The sequence below is a fragment of the Martes martes genome (assembly GCF_963455335.1).
Source record: "Martes martes genome assembly, chromosome: 8".
NCBI classification, from domain to species: Eukaryota; Metazoa; Chordata; class Mammalia; order Carnivora; family Mustelidae; genus Martes; species Martes martes.
The window spans coordinates 139,656,157-139,681,707 of record NC_137895.1 but is presented as its reverse complement, the minus strand read 5'-3'; the positions used below and the strand labels follow the sequence as shown (position 1 = coordinate 139,681,707).

Below are 25,551 nucleotides of genomic sequence, written 5' to 3'. Positions count from 1 at the left end.
ACCCCAGGTGAGGTGACCCAACTCCTCCTAAAGCGAAGCCAGGTGTAGAATTACAACAGAAACGGGCAGCGTGCGCGGAGAACAGGGTGGCCGTGCACACCCCTGGTTTCCCGCGCAGGTCCTCTGGGAGCCGCGGGAGGGGCCCAGCCAGGGGCCGGCGGACGGGCCGGCTTCGCTGGGGAAGGGCGTGCGCTCACCTACGCCGGGGCGAAGCGAGCAGTGTTTCTGCCTCTTCTGTCATCAGAGAGGCCCGCGAGCTGGAGGGCCCCACCAAGTCTGTTCGGGAGCTGGGGGAGCGGCCAAGGAAGAACCGGCGCGGACGGGGCTTTCCTGCGGGAGTTACGGAGGGTGACAGAAGCTCCCTCCCGTAAAGCCCGTGGGAGAAGCTTAACGCGCTTTTAATCCGCCAGGCCGTCCATCTGTTCCAGACTGTTCCACGGGTCCGTGGTGTGACCACACTGGTTTCACAAACCAAGGGACCTCGGGGGCCTTTGTTCACTTATTTTTTAATAAAGGCCTTGAGAACTACTCTAACAAAATGTCACTTAAAATAATGAGTAAAGCACAGGTAGGTCAGGTCAGAGTGGTCTTTTATTTCTAAGTGTTTAAAATAAATGCTCCAGAATTAATAAGGTAAGCAGCATTTCTATCAACTTTAGTTATAGTCTGTGCAACTCTAGCCTTTAATACGTGATTATTTCAAGTTCTTCGTGATCTTCTCTTCCAAGACAGAGCAGCTTGGGCTGACTGGCCACATAAGAACAAGGTAAGAGCAAAATGTGGGGCACACAGTAACTTTTCTCTCCTTTCAAACTGAATCCGCTCAGGCTCCGTGGCGAGGAGCCCCACACGCCTGTAGTTCCAGCCGAGCGGTCAGACTCCTGGGCGGTCAGAACTACTCGCCGGTCACCCACGATGGGTCCTTAGCGATTTCTGTGTTCTCTGGTCCCAGCAGAGCCAACCCGTGTGTGCTCTTCCCAGTGTCAAGGTACCTGGAAAGCAGGCGGGGATACGTCAGGGCTGCTTCCCACAGGAGGAGCCTGGTGCGGTCGCGGGAGGGCTCTCGACACCCGGCCCCGGGTACGTACTTGTTGCTCACGTCGATGAGATCCTGGTGGCGGACGGCGAAGAGCTGCTCCCGGTGCACCTGCTTCATCTCATCCGAGAGGCCGCACAAGAAGTGGTCCAGCCCTGACCGTGAGCACATTAACTCAGGGCAGCGGCCCGGGGCACGGACCCTGTTCTAAGGGCACCCAAGGGACACACTTCCACGGGAGGTCACACTGTTGGCCTCCACCCCGAGGGGAGAGGTTTGGTGGGCATGTGGAGGTCAAGTCCGAGGGCCTTCCTCCCCCAGACTCGGGCCTCGGATGGCTCAAGCTCTGGGATGACAGGATGCCCCCCTCTGCGAGTGGCCAACGCTGAGAAACTGCAGCTCTGGGGGGCGTCTGCGCAGCACAGGGGCGGACGGGCGAGGGGAACCGTGGCGACACCTCACATCGGGTGCCCTGCGTGGTTTACTGCACATACCTCTGTCCGAAGGAGCCACGGGGGCGTCTACAGCAGAGAAAACGGAGAGCTTTGCTTCGTCAATGTCCTGCTCTGTGAACCTCCCAGCCTTAGCCCAGTCCATAGCCTTCGAGAAAGACTGCAGCGTCTCTGCGGAACGGGGATCCCTAGGAGACCGAAGAGACACGTGCTGGCCTGCTCCACCCCCAGATCAGTAAACACCCCCTCTCTGGTGTCGTGGAGAGAGATCAGGTGCACAGGGAAGACGACTCACGTACACACTTCCTTAAGACACACCCGGGACAGACGAATGCCCCACGCTCCCCTCAGAGGGGCCAGAGAGCTTGGACGCCCTTGCCCCCAGCTCTGTGCGCACTAGCCCACGTCCTGGCAGCAGACACCGAGGGGGTCACAGCGGCACTGCTGTCCTCCGCAAGCGCAGCTCCTGCGGGCGTGCACACGTCCTCCAAGTGTCCCGGGAGAGACTGCATCGGGGGCAGCAAACTCGTCCTGCCTGCAGGGTATTCTGAATTCCTGAATTCCCTATGTCCTCGGAAACTTTCTAACCAAGAGGGGGAGAGAAGAGTCAGGGGCCGTGACCACGAAGCGCCCAGCACCCACGCCGGGGCCTCTGTGCTGGACGCGAGCCCAGAAAGCTCTCGACTTGCCGCCTCTAACTCAGTCTGGGTGTTGGGTAACAGGCGTATTTAATTAAGCCAAAGTTTCCCATTAGGCACCGCCGCTCCTGGCCATGGACAACCGGGGATGCTGCTGGGTGTGGTGATGCGCCGAGGAAGCGCGAAACAAGGGGGGAAATACTTCTTCAGAGGCTGGGCCCCACGCGTAAGACAGCGGCCCGCGGTGCTTAGCAGAGCTGGGAGACGTGCGCTTGCACTCACCGGTACGAGTACAGTGTGAACACCCCGTCGCGGCTGAGTCTGGCGCCACCACCATAAGCACCGCCCTTCTCTCGAATTTCTGTGTGCAGGAATTTGGCAGTCATCACACGAGCAAGGATCTTAAGGCTGAAATAAATGATTAAAAAACACAAGTTAAAAAACCGTAGGCCCAGCAGGGAAGTGCCCGATGTGATGTACTCGTATTCGCTATCCTTCTGGGTTAGGTGAAAACAAGATACGGCAAGAAACACTACAGTCCCCCCTTTCCTGATGGAGGAGGACAACTACGACAGGAAAACGTTGAGATGAATTTTCAAACCAGGGTTGTGGGGAGAGGTGGTGAGGGATGGGAAGTTCCCTCAGACACGTCGAGGCTCCCCCGGGCGACAGCACACAGGGACACTGACAATGTGACCGAGGGAACGTGTTACTAAATTTACCGCGCAGGCAAATGTGCAAACCATCCCTTCTCCAAGTTCCCCGCTGGTGTGCGCGTGTCTCTGTAAATCCAGGAAGCTCTCAAACATTTCCGTAGGTACCCTCCCTGAGAAAACACTGCAACAGACTGAACTGAGTCCTACACTCACACTGGAAGTGCAGTTACAGTGGACGCCCCGGAAGAGAGAAGGAACGTTCTAGCAAATACCTTCACAGGACAGGAAGTGGGGCCCTGCTGGCCCCCCACTGACTGGTCTAAGTCCAGAGGCTAGAGAAGCAAACAGGTGTCCCTGGAAGATGCGGGAGGGCGAGCCACTCACAGCGTGGGTTCGCGGTGCCAGACCTGTGCAGACAGGCTCCCCTCACCAGCAGGGACTGGGAGGCTTACCCGCCCCAGTTGTGAACATTCTGTACTACACAAGGAACATAAGGTCATTGCTGGAAAATTATAAAATACAAAGAAAGGGGGGAAAGAAATCGATACTACCCAGGGTACTTCTCATAACCTGTTCGTGCTTTAAGTCTGTTTAATACGATACATATCTCTGGTCTGTGGGGCTGGCTCAGCGTCGAGAACACATCTGTTTCCTAGAAACATGAAAACAAACTGGCCACACAGCTGGATGCCATCCCATGATTCCATTTCCCTCTCGGAAATGCACTTCCCCTTGAACCTAGCATCAGCCTTGCGTGCCAGGGCCCTGCGTACCCACCAGCCATCCCTGCCCTCCCCTGGCCCTGTACCTGGCGTGGTCCGGGTCCGCGTAGGGGGCGGTCCTGATGCATTCACCCACGTAGTTCACTGGGAACGGGAGCAGGAAGTGTGTCTTCATCTGGCACGGCTTGAAGGTAGGATCCTGAGGAGGACAGGCAGGCCGTGTTGCCCCGCCTCCCCCTGCGCCTCCCCTCCCCGCCCCGCCCCGCCCCACCATGTGCTCACGGCTAAGGGCAAGGCACTGGCGATCATGTCGGTCCACACAAGCACTTGCTTTACCAAAAAACACTCCAAAACTCAGGGCTTCAAAATGTAGTTCCTCAATTAGAAAGATTTCCTCCTATGTTACGTGGTTTCCATCCATAAGTGACTGACCTCACCTTTGTGTTTTTCCCCAGAAATATGTTAAATCACCGTTGTCTGATGAACCAAACCCAAACCGTCACCATTAAAGCCAAGCAGGGCGAAGGGCACAGAATGCCCCGCGGATGGCGACCCCGCCGCGCCCGAGTGAAGGCGGACAGCGCGGGGAGGACACAGGCAACACAAGGGCCCCAGAGAGGCCCAGGGCCTGCTGCACCCCTGCAGGGGAGAAGCCCCCGTGGCACCGGCCACCCCATCCCAGACAGGGCACAGATAAGATGGGAAGCTGCTCTCCCTGAGGGGACAGGGGCTGTGTCCACTCACTGTGATCAGCTTCCTTATGACCTGGGGGCCGCTAGCGTGGGCGCTCCCACTGGATCCACTAGGTGCAGGTTTCTGAAAATGAAACGTTCCCAAGAGAGATGAGAAAAATCCCAAACGCACCTTATACAGCTAAGGAATGGTCTAGAAAACTCACGGCCAAATACAAGTGCTGGGGCATACGCGCTTACGTGTTTCCAGCAACCCTGTTTGAAACAAGTGGGATTTCTGTGTGGATTTCCAGACGGTCAGGGAGAGGCAGCAGCAGGCCACCTTGCCAGGGGCTCTGCTCACTGGGAAGACAGGCCTGGTCTCCCCGACAGGGTCATAGGCACATGAACATCACGGAGAAGAGAGCAGGAACGGTCTCTCTGCCCCATCTATGGACTGCCCACCTTCTCCACGAGAATGTTCTGTCGAGCTCCATGAAACCCGCTCTGATGGTCACGGAACCAGGGAGCCTGTACTAGGTGCGACCTAGAGAACGGCCGTGCGCTGGGGCGTTCCGGTCCCAGCTTTCCTGGGTCAGTTTTGGCCTGTTCTCATGCGGATCTCAAACCGGCCTTTCCTCCCCGGCAGGAGAGTGTTCAGCGCCAAGGTTCCAGTGACGACAAGGGGACCGGGATGGAAGGGTGTGGATTCATTTCTCCCCTGGGTGAACTAACACTGGGCAAAAGCTACTGCCCCCTGCCAGGCTCTGGTTCCTCACGTGCTATGGGGGCATCAGGGGTATTGGACACATAGGGACCCATGCCCGCGGCACTCACCTCAACCACGTACGGGCACACCGGCTTCTGTTCTGGTTTACTCCGACCGAGGTTTCTAATGAAGTTTTCTACTGCTTTTTCTGCCAGAGACATCTGCTGAGGTGTAGCGTTCACGGAGCACCTGTGCAGAACACCACAAACGTGGAGGAAACCATTAGAGAAATGAAAGTTTTACTAATTTGGTATTCTCCATGAATAATACAAAGAAGGGACTACTACAGCCATTTTGAATCAAATCATGTTCAAAAAAATTAAAAACAAATGGTAGCAAACAATACAGCCATCTCCACGGTGCTTCCAAGCTACCAAAAAGGCTTTGCCGGTCGGTCCGGGCCAGAGCCGGGGCCCGGCCATCGGGACGCCAGGAGCGCACTTCTGACGCTCGGCCCCGGGGAGAACACAGAACACAGATCTGCCAACCGTGCCTGCGACTTACATTATCTGAAGGGAGAAAACCTATGTTATTGTCTAGAAGAGAAATCAACAATTTGAAGATGTGAACTGGTCGTTCACGTGGAGAAGCTGCCAGAGAATCCCTGTGCGTAAGTCCTCCGCCTGCCACAGTCACAAACACCGCCGTCTCGTGCTACTTGACCATACGGACAGTTGGCAGTGTCTCTTCCTGACACTGCCCTCACTCCTGAATTTCGTCTAATTAATAGCAAGTACCATCCTATCAATGCGAACTACGTTCCAGGCACTACACCAACTGCTTTAGAAGCTCGTTTATTCCTCGCCTAAATTTACACAACAGTGTTTTACGGAGAAGGAAACAGAGGGTCCGAGTGGTTTCGTTGCCCAGGACACCATGGGTGCAGGGCGGGTGGCGGCCCAGGCAGTGAAAGCCAGTGCTGCCATCCCAGAGGGTCACGGATTCCTGAGAACCAACCCGGGAAGATGGCAGGGGTCTCGACAAGGTAGTACAAGTAATCTAAACCTGTGGCCTTGCTAGTGAAACCCGAGAATGCGCCATTCGTCACTGAACATTCCATTCGCACTGATGGTGTCAGATTTTTTCCTCTTATCATCACGGAACTGTTCTCATGAGAAACTGTGCATTTTTACCTTGCTCTTAAGCAAGCTAACCTTACCTGTCTTGCAATTTACTTCCGGAACCAACATAACTTGTAAGAAATCAATTTAACAGGTCTAGGATTAAATTAGCTTGCTTGCTTTCCCACCTCCCATGTTTATTAAACTTTTTTTCCCATTAAAAAATGACTTCTTGAAAAAAAAAATGACTTCTTGATGACAAGAACATCTGAGGACTAGAATGAATTCTATGACCTACCGCAAATGATCTCTCTGAACTAAAGTGTGTGTAACTACAGCTTCAAGTGAGAAGACCGTAAAAACTACACCTAGGGACATGGGAAGAATGAGACGATGTCTGTGCAGAAACAGCCTGGGGCATGGGGGGGGGTGGTGGTGAGTACCTCATGTTGTCACGGTGTAGCACATGTTCCTGGATTTGTGGGAGCTTTGCCAGCACCGGTCTGATGTCTGTCATTTCCGCGATCCTCTTCATCAGCCTCACCTAAGCCAGAGAAACCGAGATCTAGAGACGGACCCGCAGGCAGGGGTGACCACAGGCGCTCCTTCCCGGTCTAGAAACCAGACAGCCTAGACTCGGGAATCCGGCCGGGCTGGGTGTGGGATGCAGCTGCCTGGCCGGGGGACGGGTGGGGGAGGAGGATGAATGAACAGACTCTTTCCCCATTCCGTGGGGTCCGTGAGAGTTAGCTTTTCTGAGACAGAAACAGTCTGTCACCAACTCCGGAAGACGCGGCTCGTCACCTGATCCATCCCACTGAAGGTCTCCTGCAGGTCCCCCACGGGCGTCAGGGTCCTGCTCGCCCTGAGCGACGCGTAGAGATGGCCCGAGTCGGGGACCCCGTTGGCGAGCTCCTGAGCGGACGCCCGCACCAGCACCCTGAAGCGCTCCTCCTCTTCAAAGCACGGGCTGTGGGGAAAGAAAACCATACTCCGTTCCTGGAGACCCTCCCATACCCTTTTCAATACTCGGGAGAATTAACTAGACGTAAGTTGTCAGATGATGTGAATACGCTCAGGGGTTACAACCAAAATCAAGCTCAGAAACCAACCGCTCTCAGACGCGGCCCTCTGACCCAGCCCCAGGGGGAGGGCCCTGCGAGCGGTCACCTGCTGAATATTTCACTCCACAGATGCATCATGTCGGGAAGGTTCCTCTCAAGGCAGAAAGATGAAAAAAGCACACCCTGAATCATGAAAGAAACGAAAGAAAACATTATTTAAGAGGGAAAATAGGTGGAGACCCGCTCCGGAGCGTCCCGGGATGCGGAAGCACGGCTCTACCTGCTCGTAGGTGTCCAGATGTGCCTCGTCGGGCAGCACGTGGGGCGACGCGGCCATCCCCCCCGTTGTCAGCTCCATCAGCTGCGCCTGCTCCCTGTAGTCCAGGAGGCCGCAGCCCAGCCTGTCAACAGCAAAGGAGGGTTCCCCAACCGCCGGCGCGGTCTCAGCACATCCCCGGTCACCGCGAGCTGCTATAGCCTCCACCCCCCGCACGACACCACAGAACGCGGCCGTGCAACGCTCCAGGCAGACGCCAACACATTCAGGAGGTCACCGAGCGGCGCCCTGGCCATGTGCACAGAGGTGGCCGCTGCCCAGCACGAACGACAGAAGACAGCGCTCTGCTCCTGCGGGCCCAAGCCTGCCGGGCCTCCTAGTGCCCCCTGGGCTTGCCTCTGCTCTAAAAGGTCCTGGCACAGAGGGCATCTGTCCAAATATTCACGCTCACAAAGGAGATCTTTTAGAGCTTTTACGAAAAGCAGAAGTCATCTCAGGTGGGTGATGCTTTTCCAAGACACATCCTGTTCCCAATGTAACTCAGGCCACAGTGATGCTCATGAGGTCGCCCTGAAACAGCTGTGCCGCAGAAGGGCCAACAAGGGGAGCCCTGGAGGGCAGAGAACGTGGAAAAGGTCCAAGTGGTCTTCTCCTGACGCCTGCCAGGGTACACAGGACCCATGTCCTCTGGCTCCTCACTGGGAAGGCTATGTGCGTGGCCTAGGGGGTGGCCGGCCTACTCCCTAAGAGGCTCCTTCCCCTCGCCATCCCCTTCACCGTCCCGGCACATGGAAAAGGAAACCTCAGCGCTCTGCCTGCCTGCCACTCAGCCCGGCACCCTCGGCCACCGACACTCAGCAGAGGAAGGGCGAGCTGCGGCCGCACGTACCCACCCGTGTTCTCACATCGACCGGGACACCAGCTTTGCGGGAGTAAAGTGGGGTTTCAGTTAGCTCAGAGCAGGGCACACGACACGGCCTCTCAAGATGCCTACGTGTCAGAGTCAATTACTTATATTTTCTGATGAAAAACCAGCATTCTCACAGTTTTATAAGAAACTAAGATGCTGAGATAGATGTATCTGTATCACCTTATACTCTAGGCTTATAAATAAAGTCCTACATTTTAAAACGAAAATATGGCTTCTATAGGAAAAATTCTCAACAAATACCTTACAATTTTACTTATACACTTTAATAACACGATGGGTTTTTAAAATTAAAGTGATATGCTAAAAAATGATAGTTGATGCACTAAAACAACTATATATACAGAAAAACGCAGGGCCAAAATATGCAAAGATGCCCCGCTCCCAAAATATGTGTCTTTTTTTTTTTTTTTAAGATTTTATTTATTTATTTGACAGACAGAGATCACAAGTAGGCAGAGAGGCAGGCAGGGAGAGAGAGAGAGAGGAGGAAGCAGGCTCCCCGCTGAGCAGAGCGCCCGATGCGGGGCTCGATCCCAGGACCCAGAGATCATGACCTGAGTCGAAGGCAGAGGCTTAACCCACTGAGCCACCCAGGCGCCCTGTGTCGTACTTACTTGGTGAGCACGCTGCAGAAGAGCGGGACGTAGGGCCTGAGCCCCTCGGGGAGGGTGTGGAGGCTGACGAACGCCCGGAAGTACACCAGGCCGTTGGTGGGCTGCGCGCAGAACTGCACAGGGGTCTGGCCGGCTGCGGAAGCACAAGGCAGCTGATTTCTGAATCATGAAATCATCGTTTAAGGTTTTTAAAATGCTGCTGCTTTGCAAGAGTGTTTAAACATTACATCAGCAAAGACGAACTACGCGTCAACGGTAAACACTGAAACAACCTTCAGTACTAAAGTAACCCACGCCTTCGGGAGGGCGGGAACAGGCGCAGCATTCTCTGGGCTCTGAGGCCGCCCTGGAGCTTGAGCCGGCAGAGCCCGCCTCTCCCCATCTCTACACCCCCTCCATGCAGCCCTCCATGCTGTCACGGGACTGACAGCTCCCACCTGCAACACCCCACGCTCCTCTCTCACCCATCTCAAATCCCGCCCTCCCCCCAACCTCAGATCTGATGATCGTCCGGGTCCCGAGTCCCTCGGGGGCACATGCTGTGCGCTCCGGTCCTTCCAGCACCAGCGCGGTGCTGTAAACCAGCAGAGGGAGCCGGCACGGACTCAACCTGTCACTCACCCTCACTCGCTCCCTTCGTCAACACTCAATGAACCTCACTGTTAAACCAAGACTGGGGGAGACTAAAACACAAGCGGGACACTAAGCCCACTTTCCAGAGGCCTCGTCCAGAGACAAAGACCTCATCCGTGCGTGTGCCCCCATGCACCAGCCCTGGTGAAAGGAGCAGCCTGGGAAAGGGGAATCGAGATGGCCCTGGAGCGCGGCGGGCAGTCTGGACTCCCGGGGCACAGCTTGCCCAGCGGCTGCACTCAGGTGAGCCCCCACCAGACCCGGATCCTCTCGCGACCTTGGAAGCAGAGCACCACAGGGTCCTGGGAGTGCCCCCGCCAAGGAAGCGCCGAGGTCTCTAGGCAGGGAAGTCCGTGGTCCCCGCACGGGAAAACCCACCCAGACGCCATGGGGGCAGTGAGCCCACGAAGAGGGTGGTGAGACGCTTCCCAGAAAACACTCCCACGTAGCGCCCCCTCCTACAGACACGGCGCCCCCGGACTGACCTGCCAGGGCCACCTCCAGCTTGGTGAGCGGCATGGTGGGCTCGATGTCCGACACCTTCAGGGTTGGCAGACAAGAGGCGTCCTGTGGCTGGCTCTGCTGGGTCTGCAACTCTAAGCCTAGAGACAAGTTGGGTGGTGAGCGCGCAGGACACGCCAGCCGCGGACAGGTGCGCCTCCGCCGTTGAATCTGCTCGCAACAGCGCCGGGGGACCAGCGTGGGCGGCCAGCCCGGGCGCGCCCACCGTCGTCTCACAGCCCCGCTGGCCCCAGCAAGCCCTTCCGGAGCCCGCGAGCCTGCTCTCTCCTCTTCACGCCATGAAAGAACTACTTTGCTGGGCTGGAGGGGGGTAGTTGGCTCAAGTAGTTTCCCCTCCACCTCGCATTTTACACTGAGTCCACTGTTTTCAGGGTTCTCAACACGTTTCTGGCTGGAATGGAGGTCAGTGACTTTTACACTTCTCTATTTTAACTTCATCCGCACCAATCTCAGCTCCGCGCCTGTGTCATCACATAAATTCCCCAAATCCTAGAAATGCTCAAGGACAGCTTTTCTGGGCCGGGGCCCTCACCCATCTGGTAAGAAGAGGGGAGAGACCGCTCCTTCCTGGAGTCACAGAACCACCCAGCCCATCAGGAGGGAACCCCAAATGTTCAGCCCTTGCGCCCGACGACAGCACTGAACGGTGCCCGAGGGATGACGCCAGTTGAGAGTTCCGTCAAACAAACGGATGGCAGCTTCATTCCCCGTGGCAGTCTGAGGAGCTGGGCTGAACTCGCCTCCACGTCTGCCTCCCTGAGGTCCCCAGCACCTGTCCTCTTGGGGGACCTTCAGGGCAGCCCTGCACGGGCACAGGGATTGCTGCTGGCCACCTTCCCTCCGCTCCCCCGCCCCGGGGGGGCTGGCCCACAGCACTAGCTCTGGGAGACACAAGGAGTAGGCTCTCTGCGAATTTCCAGAGACTTCCCAGGCCCGCCCTCAACTATCGGCTGCCCTCTGCCCCTGGACACCTTCCGGGTCTGTGTGCAGGATCTGAGAAGCCCGCCTCCTGCCTCTCCCCACATCCAGTTCCAAGAGCAGCTCCAGGGTCCACCCCTCCTCCTGTGCAGTCGCCTGACCTTGACCCCTGTCGCTCCTCTCCCTACACCCCCGGGTCAGCAGGGCAGTCTCCAGCAGCTTCTCCTCCGCCAGGTAACAAGCTCCCAATGGCAGGGGCTATAACCCTTTGCAACAGTACCGGGCCAGTTACACAGCAATACCCCAAACTGGAGGCTTGTTTAAAGTTCTTCGTAAATTGATTTCCAATGCCACTGCTTTCATTGGTGGTTAGCTACAGATTCACAGACTGCTCCCAGAAGTCCACAACTGAGACTGACCTGAAATACCCCTGAAATGCACCAGCACTGTCTCCTACCTAATGGAACTCTGTGGTGATCTGTAAAATAAACACACGTTTATGTAACACGGGCCTCCATCCACTCACATGTGAGTGTGGTCCGGAGCACATGCGTTTTCTTAGAACCACACACACCTTCACGGCCAGGCCAAGAATCTGACAACCCAGGGAATGTACAATCTGTTGCTTAGGCCTGGAATTACATTCTGTGCTATAAAGGGCTTTATCAAAAATGGAAAACACATGGGACTACATCAAACTAAAAGCTTCTGCACAGCAAAGGGAACCATCAACAAAATGAAAGGCAATCTATAGAATGGGAGAAGATCCTGGCAGGCCACATCTGATGAGCGGCTAATATCTGAAGATACAAACGGACCTATATAATAACTAAACACCAAGAAAAAGCCCAAATACTCTGATTAAAAATGGGCATAGGACTTGAATAGTCCTTCTTCCAGAGAAGACATGCAGAGGGCCAACAAGATTATGAAAAAGTCCCCCACGTCACTCGTCAATAGGGAAATGCAAATCAAAACCATGATGAGATATCACGCCACACCCATCGGAACCGCTTAAGTCGAAAAGACAAGAAACAGTGTTGAAGGATGCAGAGAAAGGGAACCTCGTGCACTTTGGTGGGATGCAACCCGGTGCCGCCGCTCTGGGCAACAGCAAGGAGGCTCCTCCAGTAGGAATCATACACAGAACTACTACATGACCCAGCAATGCTGCCCCTGGGTATTCATTCACAGAAAACAAAAACTCCAACTTGCAAAGGTACCTGGGCCTCCATGTTCATTACAGAGTTGATCATAGAAGCCAAGATGTGGGAACACCCTAAGTGTCCACTGATGGTCAAAGACGTGGTACATACACAACGGATTATTATTCAGCCGCAGAAAAGGAATGAAATCTTGCCATTTATGGCAATACAGAGAGCATTAAGCTAAGTGCAATGAGTCAGATGGAGAAAGACAAACACTGTACGATCTCACGCATATGTGGCACCCGAAAAACCAAACACCAGGCTCACAGACATGAACAACAGATTGGTGGGTGCCAGAGGCTGGTGGCTGGGGTGGGAGGAACGGGTGAAAGGGGTCAAAAGGTACAAACTTAGGTAAGTCATGGGACGCAACGCAGAGCGTTGGTGACTCCGGGTAATGGTGCCGTGCTGCATATTTGAAAGTTGCTGAGAGAGTAGATCTCATGAGTTCCAGCACAAGAAAAATAAACTGTGGCTGGTGACAGAGGTCAGCGTGGTCCGTTGTGATCACTGCACTCTGTGCAAACTGTCCACTCGTGGTGCTACACATTTCAAGTTCACATAATGCACCACGGATACCTCTACTCGCTGACTTCAGTCCACTCAGGAGACCGTGCTCCAAGAGAGAGCGCACCAGATGTTAAACACATCAGAATAGACACTACAGTTGATCTTGGCCTTTTGGCAAGCAATCAGTATCTCAATTTAAAAAAGGAAGATGGGGGCGCCTGGGTGGCTCAGTGGGTTAAGCCTCTGCCTTCGGCTCAGGTCATGATCTCAGGGTCCTGGGATCGAGCCCCGCGTCGGGCTCTCTGCTCAAGCGGGGAGCTTGCTTCTTCCTCTCTCTCTCTCTGCCTGCCTCTCTGCCTACTTGTGATCTCTGTCTGTCAAATAAATAAATAAAATCTTTAAAAAAAATAAAAAATAAATAAAAAATAAAAAAGGAAGATGGATGGGGTGACTGGGTGGCTCAGTGGGTTAAAGCCTCTGCCTTCAGCTCAGGTCATGATCTCAGGGTCCTGGGATTGAGCCCCGCATCGGGCTCTTCGCTCAGCAGGGAGCCTGCTTCCTCCTCTCTCTCTTCCTGCCTCTCTGCCTACTTGTGATCCCTGTCAAATAAATAAATCAAATCTTTAAAAAAAAATAAAAAAATAAAAAAGGAAGATGGGACTTGCCAGCTGGCACTCCCGTAACAGAAGTGATCATTCCGTGATCACGTTACTCATGATGAGCTATTGAATGTAGGAAGAGCTTGCAACAGCTGTATGCAGACAGGAACTCGGAGACAGAGAGTAAGAGGTTACACGCTGGAATTAACTCTGCCTCAACTAGATGAAATCAGCTGAAACTTAGCATTACTTACTTCCTATCTAAAGCCAACTCTAGGGCATCTGAGGGGCTCAGTTGGTTAAGCAACTGCCCTCAGCTCAGGTCATAATCCCGGAGTCCTCGATTGAGTCCCGCATCGGGCTCCCGGCTCCATGGGGAGTCTGCTTCTCCCTCTGACCTTCTCTCTCATGCTCTCTCTCAAATAAATAAATAAACTCTTTAAAAAGAAAAAGAAAAAGAAAGCCAACTTTACCGCCTGACAAACCTGACAAATCTTTCATGTAACTCTGGCCAACTACCACCCTGGTGGGACAGGTGCTGTGTGTCTTGTATACCTCTTTTGGTACATTTTGTTAATACAGAATTTACATATGACAAAATCCATAGTTCTAAAGATATAACTCAATGAGTTCTGACAAATGCAAAAAGTAATGTAATCATCACATAGTGACACAGAACATTTCCATCCTCCAGAAGGTTCCCTCCTGGCTCCCTGCAGGCAATCCCCTGCCCTCACTTGCCTTCTGTTAGTATAGTTTTACCATTTCCACAGTTTCATATAAATGGACTCACTGAGTATGTATTTTTTGTGCCTGCTCACTTCTCTTAGCACAGTGCTTTTGAGATTCATCAATGGGAAGTATATCAGTATTTTGCTCCTCTCTGCGGCTGGGTAGTAGTTCACAGTACGGATATACCATGTTGATGGAAATGTGGGTTCTTGCAAGTGTGTGTGGACATACACTTTCGTTTCTCTTGGGCACATATTCTGGAACAGACCATTGGGCCTAATAATGTGTGTTTAGACAGTGAGGAATTACATAACGGACTCAGTCTTCACCTGCGCCTGCACCCCCAGGACCCAAGCAGGGCCTCAGGACCAGCGCAAGGCCTTCGTCTTCACCAAGATCTGCCCCTTCTGATGCAAAATCACACCGTATGCAGTGCTCACTTGGCAATTAATGACAGATCAAACATAACATATATTTTAGTGGCTTATTACAGCCCCTGGCAAACAGCAAGTACTTATACAATTTGTAAAATGAATAAACTTACGAAGCTACAGTAGTTCCCCCCTTATCTGTGGGAAGCAAGTTCCCAACACCCCAGAGAACGCCTGAAACCATGGATAGTACCTAACCCTATACGTACTTATTTATTTATTTATTTTTTTAAGATTTTATTTATTTGACAGAGAGAGATCACAAGTAGGCAGAGAGGCAGGCAGGGAGGGAGGGGGAAGCAGGCTCCCTGCTGAGCAGAGAGCCCAATGGGGGGCTCGATCCCAGGACTCTGGGATCATGACCTGAGCTGAAGGCAGAGGCTTTAACCACTGAACCACCCAGGCGCCCCTACATACTTACTTATAATCAAGCTCAATTTATAAATTCTGCACAGCAAGAGAACAACAACTAATGATAACACAGAACATTGACAACAATAAACCATCATAAAGTTACGCTGAACGTGGTCTGTCTCGCTCTCAGAATCTCTTGTCGTAGGACGCCTGGGGTGTTCAGTCCAGTACTCATCTGCCTTTGGCTCAGGCCATGACCCAGGGTCCAGGGACTAAGCCCCGCGTCAGGCTCCCTGCTTGGAGGGGAGCCTGCTTTTCCCTCTGCCCCTCCCCCAGCTCGTGTTCTCTCAATCTCTCAGATAAATAAAATCTTAAAAAAAAATCTCTTGTGGTGGTGGGAGGTGAGAGAACGCCTCCGCGGGGAGACGCAGTGATGCGCGTGTGCAGGCCCTGCGGCGCAGCAGGAGGCTGCCGCTGACCTGACGACAGATCAGAGGGAGCGCCGCCTTCCAGAGACCGCGCCTGACAGGTGACTAGAACCAGGGACCCGGACGGGGCCGATCGGAGGATCAGTGTGCCTCCTTCCTACGACTCCTGCCTTTCCTGCTGAACTACAGGACCAGTGTCCTGAGAGTAAGGGCAGTCCTACTGGGGACGAAGCCATCACGTCCAACACTGCCCTCAGTTGGCGCCTAATAAACATCTGTTAGTCGAAATGATACTTGCTTCCAACTATCCATTCATTTTACAAAGTTCACTGGGCTTGGGAGAAGGCGAGGGAGTTAGAACAAAATCAAACATCCGACCTTTTTCATAGATCTGCTGCTTGTCTTTCGGGGAAAGAGAGTCGACCTTTTGCTTGAGTTTTTCTGTCTCCATCTGTGCTTGTTTCTCAGGGTACTTGTCATCGGGCGTCATCGACAAAGTCAGCTTGTGCGGGTTGTTCTGCAACAGGCACAGAAACAAAGGCCAAGTTGAAATGTGGTGTCACTGGAGCCCGGCACGCTGACCAGCCTGCAGCGTGGTGCTCTGTGGCAAGAGGTGCCCATCTGTTTTGGGCAGTGATAACAAAGCAGCCCTCAAAGGTGGTCCTGGAGAAAGCACACGAGGCATGGGGCACCCTGGCCACTGCGCAGTAACCGTCACTCATGCATGCTGGGGTTCTCACTGTTGGTGCACTTACTGTTACGGGTACCGCGTCTAAACCCGAAACATACCGACATTCGACATTTTCTTTGTACATGTTTTAACATTATAAATCTCTGACTTTATTCTAAGGCAAAAATAACAATAAAACAATGTAATCTTTAATCTTCTTTAGAGTATTAACTTCTTAAAGATTTTGAACTAAATTCTGCATTCGTCATTTTTTAAAACATGAGGACGAATTAGATGTCCACCTACTATAAAAATGTTAGAGGATTTAATGTGCTTCTCTCATTCATTTCAACACACACACACACTACTCATCTGTTTGTAATACTACAGGAAGGAAGGAAAACCGGAGTACAGGATAAACTTTATACCAAGCGACTTGGAGTAACCAAGCAACGGCAGGTCAAGCGCCAAACCTATGCCCCATGTCCCTAATGGCACACAGCACGACAGAGCGGCTCTTCATAGATACGACTGTCCAACCCCCATAGTAAAGCTTGCTAGGTTCTACCACATTCCTGACAGTCTACCAGGGCATACGCAGACTACAAATGCCCTGAAGCAAATGCAAACAAATGAGAAACAAAGGAGCAAGCATCGTAAGAATCCATCACAAAACAAAATAACCACACATTCAGGTGACCGTTTCTGTATTCTCAACAAACAAAAGTCAAGGTACCAGATGGCTTCTCAGGGGAATTCTACCAAACATTTAAAGAGTTTAATACCTAAGTTCCTCAAAGTACTCCAAATACATCCTACAAGGTCAGCATTACCCTGATACCAAAACGGAAAACGCTACAGAAAAAGAAAATGACAGGCCTATAGCCCTGATAAACAAAGATGCAAGAATCGCCAACAAATTATCATCAGCAAACCACACTCGGCAGTAACATTAAAATGATCATTTGCCAAAAAATGCAGAAAAAGCATCTGCAAAAGTCAGCATCTGTTCATGATAAAAACTCTCAACAAAGTGGGATTAGAGGGAACATACCTGGACATAACAAAGGCCACATAAGGCAAAGCAAAAGCTGACGCCATACTCAATGGTGAAAACCTGAGAGCTTTTGCTCTAAGATCAAGAATGAGACCTGGATGTCCACTCTCACCACTTCTGTTCCGCACAGCACTGACGGTCCTAGCTGGAGCCGTCAGGCAAGAAATCAAAAGGCATCTAAATTGGTGAGGAAGAAGTAAGGCTTCACTCTTTATAGATGACCTGATACTAAACACAGAAAACCCCAGACTCCACCAAAAAAACTACTAGAATAAATGAATTCAGTAAAATTTATAGAAATCAGCTGTTTCTATACAGCAATAAAAAAGTGGCAGAAAGAGAAATTAAGAAAACAGTTTCATATACAATGGCATCAAAAAGAATAAAATACCCAGGAATATATAACCGAAAGAGCAAAAGACTTGTGCTCTGGAAACTATGAAACGCTGATGGAGGAAACGGAAGATGACATAAATGGAAGGATCTACCATGTTCATGGACTGGAAGAATTCACATTGTTACAAGTCTATACTATAAAGCAATCCAGAGTCAATGCAAAGCCCTATCAAAATACCAACAGCATTTTTCTCAGAGCAAGAACAAATCATCCTAAAATTCATAAGGAATCATAAAATACCCAGAATACCCAAAGCAATCTTGAAAAGGAAGAACAAAGCTGGACGTATCCTAATCCCAGATCTCAAGCTGAACTACCAAGCTGCAGTCATCCGAACAGTATGGAACCGGCACGAGGACACTCAGGCTGGCTGGAAAGATGGCGTCCCATCGGCTCACCTCGTCCCACAGATACAACTAGAAACAGTCCCATCGACGTCAACCCAGCGAACGACCTCGAGACTGGCAGAACAGACTCCTTGCTAGGTAGAGAAGAGGTCACATCAGAGAAGGTAAGAAGAGCCAAAAAGCAGTTTGGGAGAGAAACAAACCAGCGCCGTCCAGGGCAGGGAGGAAGCGGGTGATGCAGAGAAGGGTGAAAAACAGACACGCTGGGGAGCCCACCACTGGGGAGCAAGAATCCCCATAACATGCCTCTGGAAATGAGAGGGGCTGAATGTCGTGGGTTCTTACACCAAGTAGGAAACAGAGCCTGGAATCTAAAACATCAGTACCAGAGGGTGTTCGGAAGCGGAAACCCGCCCTTAAAGAGACAGCACGTCAAACAGCTGTGCAGATCTAGCATGGAACCAGCAGTCTGAGAACCGCCACGGGCAGACAGGAGGGACAGTGATCTCAGAGCGTGGCCCAGAGAGACACGGATCAAGGAGAGTTTCCTGCAGGAACAAGGGAGCTAGTAGGCACCACTTTCCTCGCCCACCCCCCACATAAACAATGGCCATCTGTGGGAACCAGAACCACATGGACACTCCTCAATTAACTGACACCGAGCCTCACCTCCACCATACTTCAGTGGATCTGTCCTTCCCAGTAGCACTCACCTCAGTCCTGGAGCTGCGGGCTCCCTCCCCCAAAGGCTGGCACAAATCCTGCCAACACCACATCTCTGACCCATGTGTTTTGAGGAGGACTCAGTTCTGGTGGCAGTGGGGGCAAGGCTCATTTCATAAGCAGAGCACTGGACACCTTGTTAAAACACGTCCTACCCCTGATGGGAAACAAACACTGCCCACAAGAGGCAAAGAGAGCCTCTCGAGAAAACTGGACAAAGGGAAAAAAGAGGCCAGGACTCAACAGCATGGCACACACAACACACACAGCAGGACATTCCCTGAAGCTCCTGACCCTGGGCAACAGGGGACACTGCACTGCAGGGCACGTCAGGATCTCTTCTTTGTAAGGCCACCACGGTTAAGAGCAAGAGAAAGAGCTGACTTTCTTAACACAAAGAAACACACAGAGAGCAGACAAAACGAAGAGGGGGAGGCGTGTGTCCCAAACGAAGGACCAAACCACGGCAAGAAACTTAAAGTGAAATGATTTAAGTAGTATGCCTGATTGAGAATTTAAAGTAATAATAAAAAAATACTCACTGGACTACAGAAAAGAGTGGAGGACCTCAGTGAGACCCTTAACAGAGAGATAAAAAAGAACCAATCAGAGATGAAGAACATAAATAAAATAAAAAATACAATGGATGGACTAAATAGGCTAGATGTCTCTGGAAGACAGAGCAATGGAAAGTAACCAAGCTGAACATATGAGAGGAAAAAATTGCAAATTGAGAAGTCTTCATGAACTCTGACTCCAATCAAGCAGAATGACATTCCCATTATAGGGATCCCAAAAGGAGACAGAGAAAAGGGGACAGCATATTTATCTGAAGAACTAATAGCTAAAAACTTTCCTAATTCGGGGGAAAAAACCAAAGAGATGACAGACCCAGGAGGCACAGAAATCACCCCACAAGTTCAACCTGAAGAGGTCCGCATCAACCCAAACAGTAATTAAAATGGCATTACTGATAAAGAAAAAAATCTCAAAAGCAGCAAGAGAAAAGGAGACATTACATGTAAGGGAACGCCCCTTAAGGCTATGAGCGAATTATTTTAGCAGGAACAGGCCCAAAGGAAGTGGCATGACATATTCAAAGTGCTGAAAGGGAAAAACACGCAGCCAAGAACACACTACCCAGCAAAGCTACCATTCAGAATAGATGGAGACCTAAAGAGTTTCTCGAACATAAGAGTTCATGACCACTAAACCAGCTCTACAAGAAATACTAAATGGGACCCTGAGTGGAAAGGAAAGACTGTAAATAAGATTATGAAAAGTAAAAAACACAAAAGCAATAAGAATAAGTATTTCTGCAAAAATCAGTCAAGGGATTCATAAAATAAATGGATGCAAAATATGACAACACATAACTTAAAATGTGAGGGAGACAGAGGTAAAGAATGTGTTCAAATTTAACAGCCAGCAACTTAACAGAGACTGCTATGTCCAGATGTTATACATAAGCCTAATAGTAACCACAAATCAAAAACCAGGAATAGATATGCAAAAAATGAAGAGAAAGGAATCCACTGTATCACTAAAGAAAGCCAACAAACTATGAGAGCAAGAAAGGGAGAAGAGAAAATCTAAACCACCACTAAACAAGAAACAAAACAGCAGTAAGGACACACCTATTGATAATTACTTTAAATATAAATGGACTAAATGCTCCAATCAAAAGACACAGGGTGACAGAATGGATAAAGAAACAAGACCCACCTATATGCTGCCAGAAAGAGACTCCTTTCAGACTTAAAGACCCCTGCAAATTCAAAGTGAAGGATGGAAAAACAATTATCATGCAAATAGAGTGAAAACAAAGCCAAGGTAAGCGATACTTACATTAGATAAAACATTTTATTCTTTTTAATTTTTTTTATTTTATTATTTTTTTTAAAAAGATTTTTATTTATTTATTTGACAGATAGAGATCACAAGTAGGCAGAGAGAGAGAGAAGAGGAAGCAGGCTCCCTGCTGAGCAGAGAGTCTGATGCGGGGCTCGATCCCAGGACCCTGAGATCATGACCTGAGCTGAAGGCAGAGGCTTTAACCCACTGAGCCACCCAGGCGCTCCTAGATAAAACATTTTAAAACAAAGACTGTAACAGGAGGCAAAGAAGGGTAATACATCATAATAAAGGGGACAATCCAGCAAGAAGTCATAGTGTTATAAATATTTGCACACCCAGTGTGGGAGCACCCAAATCCATAACACAGTTAATAATATAAAGGAACTGATAGGAAACAATAGTAGAGGGGGTTAATATCCTGCATTCATGGATGAACAGATCATCAAAACAGGAAATCAACAAGGAAATAGTGGCTTTGAATGACTCACTGGATTAGACAGATTTAACATATTCAGACAGTCCATCCTAAAACAGCAGCACACACACTCTTTTCAAGGGCACAAGGAAGATTCTCCAGAACAGATCACATATTAGGGCATAAAACAAGTCTCAACAAGCTTAAAACAACAAAACAAAACAAAACAACATACACCACAATCAAGTGGGATTTACTCCAGGAATGCAAGGGTGGCTCAGTATTTGCAAAGCAATCAAAGTGATACATCACATCAATAACAGAAAGAATAAAAATCATGTGATTAATTCAAGAGATGCAGAAAAAGCATCTGACATGCATCTTTCCTGATCATAATACTAAGAAACTAGAACTCAATCACAAGAAGAAAATCCAGAAAGAGCACAAACACATGGAGGCTAAGCAACATGCAACTCCATAATAAACAGGTCAACCAGGAAAGAAAAGCATAAAAAGATGCATGGAAACAAATGAAAATGAAAACACAATGGTCCCAAATCCTTGGGAGGCAGCAAAAGCAATTCTAAGAATGAAGTTTCTATCAATATCGGCCTACCTCAAGTAAGAAACATCTCAAATAAACAACCCAACCTTACACCTAAAGGAGCTAGGAAAAGAACAAAACCCAAAATCAGCAGAAGAAAGGAGATAATAAAGATTAGGCCAGAAATAAATGCCACAGAAACTAAAAAAGATCAATGAAACCAGAAGCTAGTTCTTTGAAAAGATCAGCAAAACTGATAAACCTCCAGCCAGGCTCATTGGGGGAAAAAAAAAAGAAAAAAAGAAAAAGGACCCAAATAAACAGAACCACTCATAAGAGAGGAGAAATAACAAACATCACCACAAAAATACAAATAAATGTCACAGAATATTATGAATACCTACATGCCAACAAATTCAACAACTTAGAAGAAATAGATACGTTCCTAGAAGCATATAACCTCCCAGAACCAAAGCAGGAAGAAAACAGAAAACTGTAACAGGTCAATTACTAGCAATGCAATGGAATCAGTAATCAAAAATGTCCCAAAAAGCAAAAGTCCAGGACCACACTGCCTCACAGGCCAATTCTACCAAACATTAAAGAAACGGTAAATACCTGTTCTTTTCAAACTGTTTCAACAAACGGATAAGGAATGAAAACTTCCAAATTCATTCCATAAAGCCGGTATCACCCTGATACCAAAACCAGATAACGACACCACAACAAAAGAGAACTGTAGACCAGTATCTCTGATGAATTTAGATGCACAAAATCTTAACAAATGATTAGCAAACCAAATCCAACAACACATTAAAAACATCACACAGTACAGTCAAGTGGAATTTATTCCCAAGACTATTCCCAAGCAAGGGTGGTTCATATTTGCAAAATTATCAACATGATATGTCACATCAGTAAAAAAAATAATAGGAATAATAAAAATAAATAAATCCTTAAAAAAAGGATAAAAACCACAACGTTATTACAATAGATGTAAAAAAAGCACGACAAAGCACAACATCTGTTCACTATAATACCTTCTGCAAAGCAGATTAGGAGGGAACATACCTCAACATAATATAGGCCTTACACGAAAAACCTACAGCCAACATCATATTCAATGGTGAAAAATCGAGAGCTTTCCCCCTAAGGTCAGAAGTAAGACAGAGGTGTTGGCTCTCACTGCTTTTACTCCACCCAGTATGGGAAGTCCAAGCCATTAGACAACGGAAAGAAATCAAAGGCATCCAAAGTGGTGAGGAAGAAGTAAAATTCTATCCGCAGATGACACGGTACCATGGACAGACAACCCTAAAGGCCACCAAGAAACAGCCAAAGCTGACAAATGAATCCAGCAAAGTCGCAGGATACAAAATCAATGTCAAGAAATCTGCGTATTCCTACACATTTATAGTGAAGCCACAGAAACTGAATGAAGAAAACAATCCCACTTACAAATGTAGCAAACACAGTAAACTATCTAGGAATAAACTTAAGAGATGAGAGACCTATACTATGAAAACTATAAACACCGATTAAAAACAAATTTCAAGATGATGCAAGAAATGGAAACACATTCTTTGGTCATGGATTGAAAGAATAAATATTGTTAAAATGTCTATACTACTTAAAGCAATCCGCTTAAATACAATCCCTGTGAAAATACTGAAGGCATTTTTCAGAGAAGCAGAACAAACAACACTACAATGTGTGCAGAACCACAGAAGACCCCACAGCCAAATCGGTCTTGAACAGAGCAGGAGGCGTCACAACTCCAAGCCGTGATAACTAAAACAGTACGATACTGGCTTAACGACCACGAACAGACATTTCTCCAAAGACGTCGAGATGGCCAACACACAGAAGATGCCCAGCATCACTTGGCATCAGGGAGATGCAGATCAAAACCACAGTGAGAAGTCACCCCCCACCTGTCAGAATGGCTAAAACCAACAACACAAGAAAGAAGACATGTGGCGAGGATGTGGAGAAAGGGAAACCCTCCCACGCTGCTGGTGGGAGTGAAAACTGGTGCAGCCACTCTGGAAAACAGTGTGGGGGTTCCCCAAAAATTAAAAACAGGGGCGCCTGGGTGGCTCAGTCAGCTAAGCATCTGCCCTCAGTTTAGGTCATGGTCTCAGGGTCCTGGGATCAAACCCTGCATTGGGCTCCCTGCTCAGCGGGGAGCCTGCTTCTCCCTCTACTTCTGCCCTTCCCCCTGCTTGTGCTCTCTCTCTCAAATAAATAAATAAAATCTAAAAAACAAACAAAAAAAAATAGCACAACCTTACTTATGATCTAGTAATCGGGTTGTGGTCTCCGGGTTGTGGGATCAAGCCCCATGTTGGCTCTGTGCTCAGCACAGTCTGCTTGGGATTCTCTCTCTCACTCTCCCTCTGCCCCTCCCTCCTGCTCTCTCACATGCTCTCTCTCTCTCTCTAAAATAAAATAAAAATCTTTAGAATATTACACGAACTCAGTTGATAAAGCAGTGGCAGGGTCTAAAAGGACTCCAGTTCTGAGAGAAGTCCTGCTGTGGGTAAAATGCTATCAAACAGCACCACCTGCTACAGAGAACTCACTCGTGAACAGGAGAGTCAGTCGCTGCGCAAAATTCACCGGTGTCTTATTTTAAGGAACTGCGGCAGCCGCCCCAGTTTCAGCAGCCGCCACCCTCATCAGGCAGCGGCCACCAACACCGAGGCAAGACGCCCCACCAGCAAAGATTAGGACTCACTGAAAGGTCAGATGATTGATTGGCACTTTTCAGCAGGATGTTTTAACTAAGATGTGTACGTTGTTGTTTTTTTTTTTAGACCTAATGCTATTGCACCCATAACACACTACAGTACAGTGTAAACACAACATTTATCTGCATCGGGAAACCGAAACATTCATCTGACTTGCTTTATTGCAGTATTTGCTTTATCGCGGGGCTCAGCAGCCATGCGCGTGCCATCTCCAAGGCAGGCCGGCAGAAGGAAGACCAGAAATCAACAAACACATGGAAGTGACACATTCTTAAACAAGCAGCAGGTTAAAGAGTAAGTAACAGGAGATCTTAGAAAATACCTCGAGACAAACGAAGCTGTAAGCAGAACACACCGAAAACTACAGGACCCCACAAAACCAGCGTGAAGAGTGACACATGCACGGTGAACTCCTCTATCAAAAACAAAGACCTGTGAGTAACCTATCATCACCCCCTCACTAAGGAGAAGTGAGATCAAGCCAAACCCAGAGCGGAACAAAGAACACCTAAATATTACATCACAGATAAGACTTTTTCAAACAGATGGACCAAAGTGCCAAACCTTCTCATATACCAAGACAAAAGGGAGACTCAACGAAACTAGGACGTGGACAAGGCACAGGAGCGCGGACAGTACAGCAACGAACACGAGGGAACTCTCGGAAGAACCGGACGGCAACCGGGACGACCTGGACGAACAGACGTCCACAGCCGCGGCACCTCCCGAGGCTGAAGGGCCAAGACACAGAAAACTCCGCAGAGATCAGGGACTCAGGGAGACACTGAACCAGCCGTGGAAAAGAAAAGCGAAACACTCCCAGGGAAGAAATCCCAGGAATGTATTTCTTCACGGGTGAGTTCCACCAATCATTTAACGACAAGTGAACAATTCTTATCGAAACCTTCCGAAAAACTGACGGGTGTATAGTATAATCTTTCTTTCAACAAAACAGAACAAAAATGCCTACAGATGTCTCTGTTAATTAACACACACACGATACCTTCATATATAAAAGACAACTCACATATTCACATAAAAAGCCAAACTGCATCAGAATGAGCTAAATTTGTTAATACATTAATCAATCATTAAGAAACACGTCACTTATTTATATAAATTCTCCCATCTCCTTACCTTAAAGTACTGTTTTACTTTTTCTTGCAGGAAGTGTGGGTTCTCCTTGAGGCACTGCCGGAGCCGAGCCACCTGAGCCCCCAGCTGCAGGAGCTCCACGGGGTCCCCGTCATGGTTCCAGCAGGAGGCGATGTACTGCAAGCGAGAACGCCACACCGTGCGCACATTACACCAGCACCTCGACCTCAAACCTAACATTTTATCTCCGTTTCCGTATTTAAAAAGACCACGACGACTGTGACAAAAATTAAATCATATTTTGGTTAGGAAATTTTAAGTCTGTTTTTTCTCTGACAAAGTGAAGCACAGGTTTTCAAATCATTTTGAGGAGGGACGCCTCGCCGGTTCAGTCCAGGAAGCGTCTGCCTGCAGTTCAGGTCATGATCTCAGGGTCCTGGGACTGAGTCCTGTATCCATCGGGCTCC

General features: G+C 49.4%; 1 protein-coding gene across 1 annotated transcript in view; it reads right to left on the bottom strand.

Moving 5' to 3' along the window:
* Positions 1-573: 573 nt before the first annotated feature.
* The window catches only part of PITRM1 (pitrilysin metallopeptidase 1), a 43,303-nt gene continuing 18,325 nt past the window's right edge, over positions 574-25,551 (bottom strand). Inside the window, exons 13-27 of the mRNA XM_080810914.1 lie at positions 25,127-25,261; positions 15,605-15,743; positions 10,010-10,126; positions 8,892-9,024; positions 7,350-7,470; positions 7,176-7,252; positions 6,810-6,975; positions 6,449-6,549; positions 5,013-5,133; positions 4,249-4,320; positions 3,591-3,703; positions 2,409-2,534; positions 1,531-1,676; positions 1,089-1,191; positions 574-992 (exon numbers count right to left, since the gene is read on the bottom strand). Of these exons, the coding sequence (XP_080667040.1) occupies positions 896-992; positions 1,089-1,191; positions 1,531-1,676; positions 2,409-2,534; positions 3,591-3,703; positions 4,249-4,320; positions 5,013-5,133; positions 6,449-6,549; positions 6,810-6,975; positions 7,176-7,252; positions 7,350-7,470; positions 8,892-9,024; positions 10,010-10,126; positions 15,605-15,743; positions 25,127-25,261 (1,767 nt within the window). The 3' untranslated portion in view covers positions 574-895. The remainder of the gene's footprint in view (positions 993-1,088; positions 1,192-1,530; positions 1,677-2,408; positions 2,535-3,590; positions 3,704-4,248; positions 4,321-5,012; positions 5,134-6,448; positions 6,550-6,809; positions 6,976-7,175; positions 7,253-7,349; positions 7,471-8,891; positions 9,025-10,009; positions 10,127-15,604; positions 15,744-25,126; positions 25,262-25,551) is intronic.